The sequence below is a fragment of the Montipora foliosa genome, chromosome 8 (genome assembly GCF_036669935.1).
Source record: "Montipora foliosa isolate CH-2021 chromosome 8, ASM3666993v2, whole genome shotgun sequence".
NCBI lineage: Eukaryota > Metazoa > Cnidaria > Anthozoa > Scleractinia > Acroporidae > Montipora > Montipora foliosa.
In genome coordinates, this window is record NC_090876.1 from 20,223,462 (window position 1) to 20,225,961 (window position 2,500).

At 39.3% G+C, this 2,500-nt stretch overlaps 1 protein-coding gene across 1 annotated transcript in view; it reads left to right on the top strand.

Moving 5' to 3' along the window:
• Window positions 1–2,500, top strand: part of LOC138013333 (uncharacterized) — a 48,020-nt gene that overhangs the window by 13,339 nt on the left and 32,181 nt on the right. The window contains exons 7-9 of the mRNA XM_068860379.1: window positions 1,895–1,949; window positions 2,137–2,199; window positions 2,359–2,426. Coding sequence (XP_068716480.1) covers window positions 1,895–1,949; window positions 2,137–2,199; window positions 2,359–2,426 — 186 coding nt within the window. The remainder of the gene's footprint in view (window positions 1–1,894; window positions 1,950–2,136; window positions 2,200–2,358; window positions 2,427–2,500) is intronic.

Below are 2,500 nucleotides of genomic sequence, written 5' to 3' on the forward strand. Positions count from 1 at the left end.
GCCTAATTTAAGCGGAGCTCTCAGGTTGTTTTTTTTTACTGGCTGTAGGGTTAGTGAAAATAAAAGGTTTTCGAATTGTCCGAACTGTACTACTTGAAATTCCAAGTGTTAGCATGATTGTATTAAATTACATGCTTTAATAGGTGGGACCCCATTATTTCTCTGACTGCTGTCTGTACTTCTGCTTAAATTGCCTCAAGTGTAACGCATTTTTAAGTTATGAATATGTCAAAAGGATATTTCAAGGGGGAATTTTTCAGGTTTCATGGTTACACCCTTTGCTTGTTATTTTGAAACCCTGCTTCTAACTCAGAGTTTTCAGTCGTCAGTGAGAGCTTGTACATAGTATTACATGTATGTGCGCAAATATGTAACGCATTTTCAAGTTATGAATATGTCAAAAGGATATTTCAGGGGGAAATTTTTCAGGTTTGGGCTACACCCTCTGCATGTTATTTTGAAACCCTGCTTTTAACTCAGAGTTTTCAGTCCTCAGTGAGAGCTTGTACATAGTATTACATGTATGCGCGGAAATATTTAACGCATTTTAAAGTTGTGAATATGTCAAAAGGATATTTCAGGGGGGAAATTTTTCAGGCTTTAGCTACACCCTCTGCATGTTATTTTGAAACCCTGCTTTTAACTCAGAGTTTTCAGGCCTCAGTGAGAGCTTGTACATAGTATTACATGTATGCACGGAAATATGTGAACAAAGTAGCCACGAATACTGGTATTTATGCTTCACCTAATTTTGTGTGAAGCTCATGTGAGCAAGTCATCCCCTGAGTTATCCTGCATGGCAGGCAGTTTGGTAAATTTTAGTTGACCTTTGAAGGCAATGGCCGCGCGAAAACCTGAACTGAAGTCAAAAGAGCATTAAAGCAAAGGGGGAACTTGGGCGAGAAGAATGGGGCGAGAAACCGCCTGCAATCAACCCCACAAGATTTTCGATACTCCCATTCACCAGTAAATTTCGTTCTTGATTGGCTAATAAAGTGTAAAAAAATCCGCCTGTCAGTCAAGTTACAGCTCCTTTTCGTAAAAGTGTGAAGAAAAAAACAGAGTCGATGCTCTGTTAAAAAAAAAAAAAGAAATCTGGAAACTTCCTTGCGGCAGGTTGGCCTGGATTTTCTGGTGTACTTAAAGACAGCGGAAAGACGTTGTAAAGCAGCTAATAAATGCAGGTGATATTTTAGCGGTCCAAATCCCATGGCGTTTAGAAAAAAGTTTCCTATTTCAGCTTTTTCTGCAAAATAAAGGAAAAGATGACTGGCAAAATGATTGTGTTCTGCATTAGTAAAAATCTCACCTTTGAGATGTACGGGTATCATCAATGACCAGATTACAGAACGCGATTAGGGCTCACGGAATCCTCTTTGGAGGCTGCCATCCATTGGGAAGTTCCACCTGGTATTCGCTTTGGCAGGAGAGGCGCTGGACCAGGCATTTCTTAAGGTGCTGAAAGGACATTCGAATAACTTCCACCTAAGATTTTCGTTTATTATTGTTGACGAAAGGCACACAGAAGAGACATTGACAAGGAAACGCCAATTGTAAGTTGAATTTTCATTTCGATCTTGAAAAAATTTTCCCAGCGAATATATTCACGCCAATGTTTACACGAGTCGCGCTATGACTTTTGGTAGTTGACATCAAACTCATGCTAGCGCGCTCCTCAAATATGATTGGAAATGGGAGATTTCAAAAATCTTGTGGCGTTAATTGCAGCTGTTTCTCGCTCCTTCTCCTCTCCCCCTCCCCCCTCGCTTGCTCTTTTAACTTATTTTCACTCGAAAGCCAAGCTTCTAAAATTCACCAAACCGCCAGCTACTCTGGCTACCCCTTGAGTTTGATGGGTAATCTGATTTGTTGTTGCTTTTGTTTCTTTCAAAAGCAAGCAAAGGCAGCTCAATGTAGCCTTACAGAAGCTAGTATTGGTTGGAATTCAGGTAATTTTCTTTGATTCGTAGTTTTGTTAGACTTGTAAGAAAAAAATTAACATGCAGTCGTATAACGTGTCCACAACATATACTCTTCTGTTACTAACAGAGGAGTGAATATAGTGAATATTTTATTTTCTAGTTGTTATTCTTGTACTGTGACATCCACGAATTTAACCTTTGACTTTCGCCACAGAGTGAAAGGCTTGCTCAAGAGAGAAAAGTGTTGAATTGGGAGAAGCTGTTCTCTAAAATGATGGTACGTACAACTGTGTATAATATTATTTTTTGGGTATGTGTATGGTGACATATTGCTTTATACGGTATTTCTTGGATAGAGGGAGCTTAAATTTGCAACAACAGAACCAGAAATAATGTGCAAGTTACCTTTTTTAAAATGGGACGGATTTTCTTCCAGACTTCAAAGGCACATGGTTACCGCTGGAAATTCCTGATTGAATCTTTCAAAGAAAAAGTAAAGACGGGGTAAGTGACTTTTCTGCATGACTTCCCTCCCCTCCCTAGTGCATTGTTTTTTTGCGAGGTCTACCTTTTGTTGT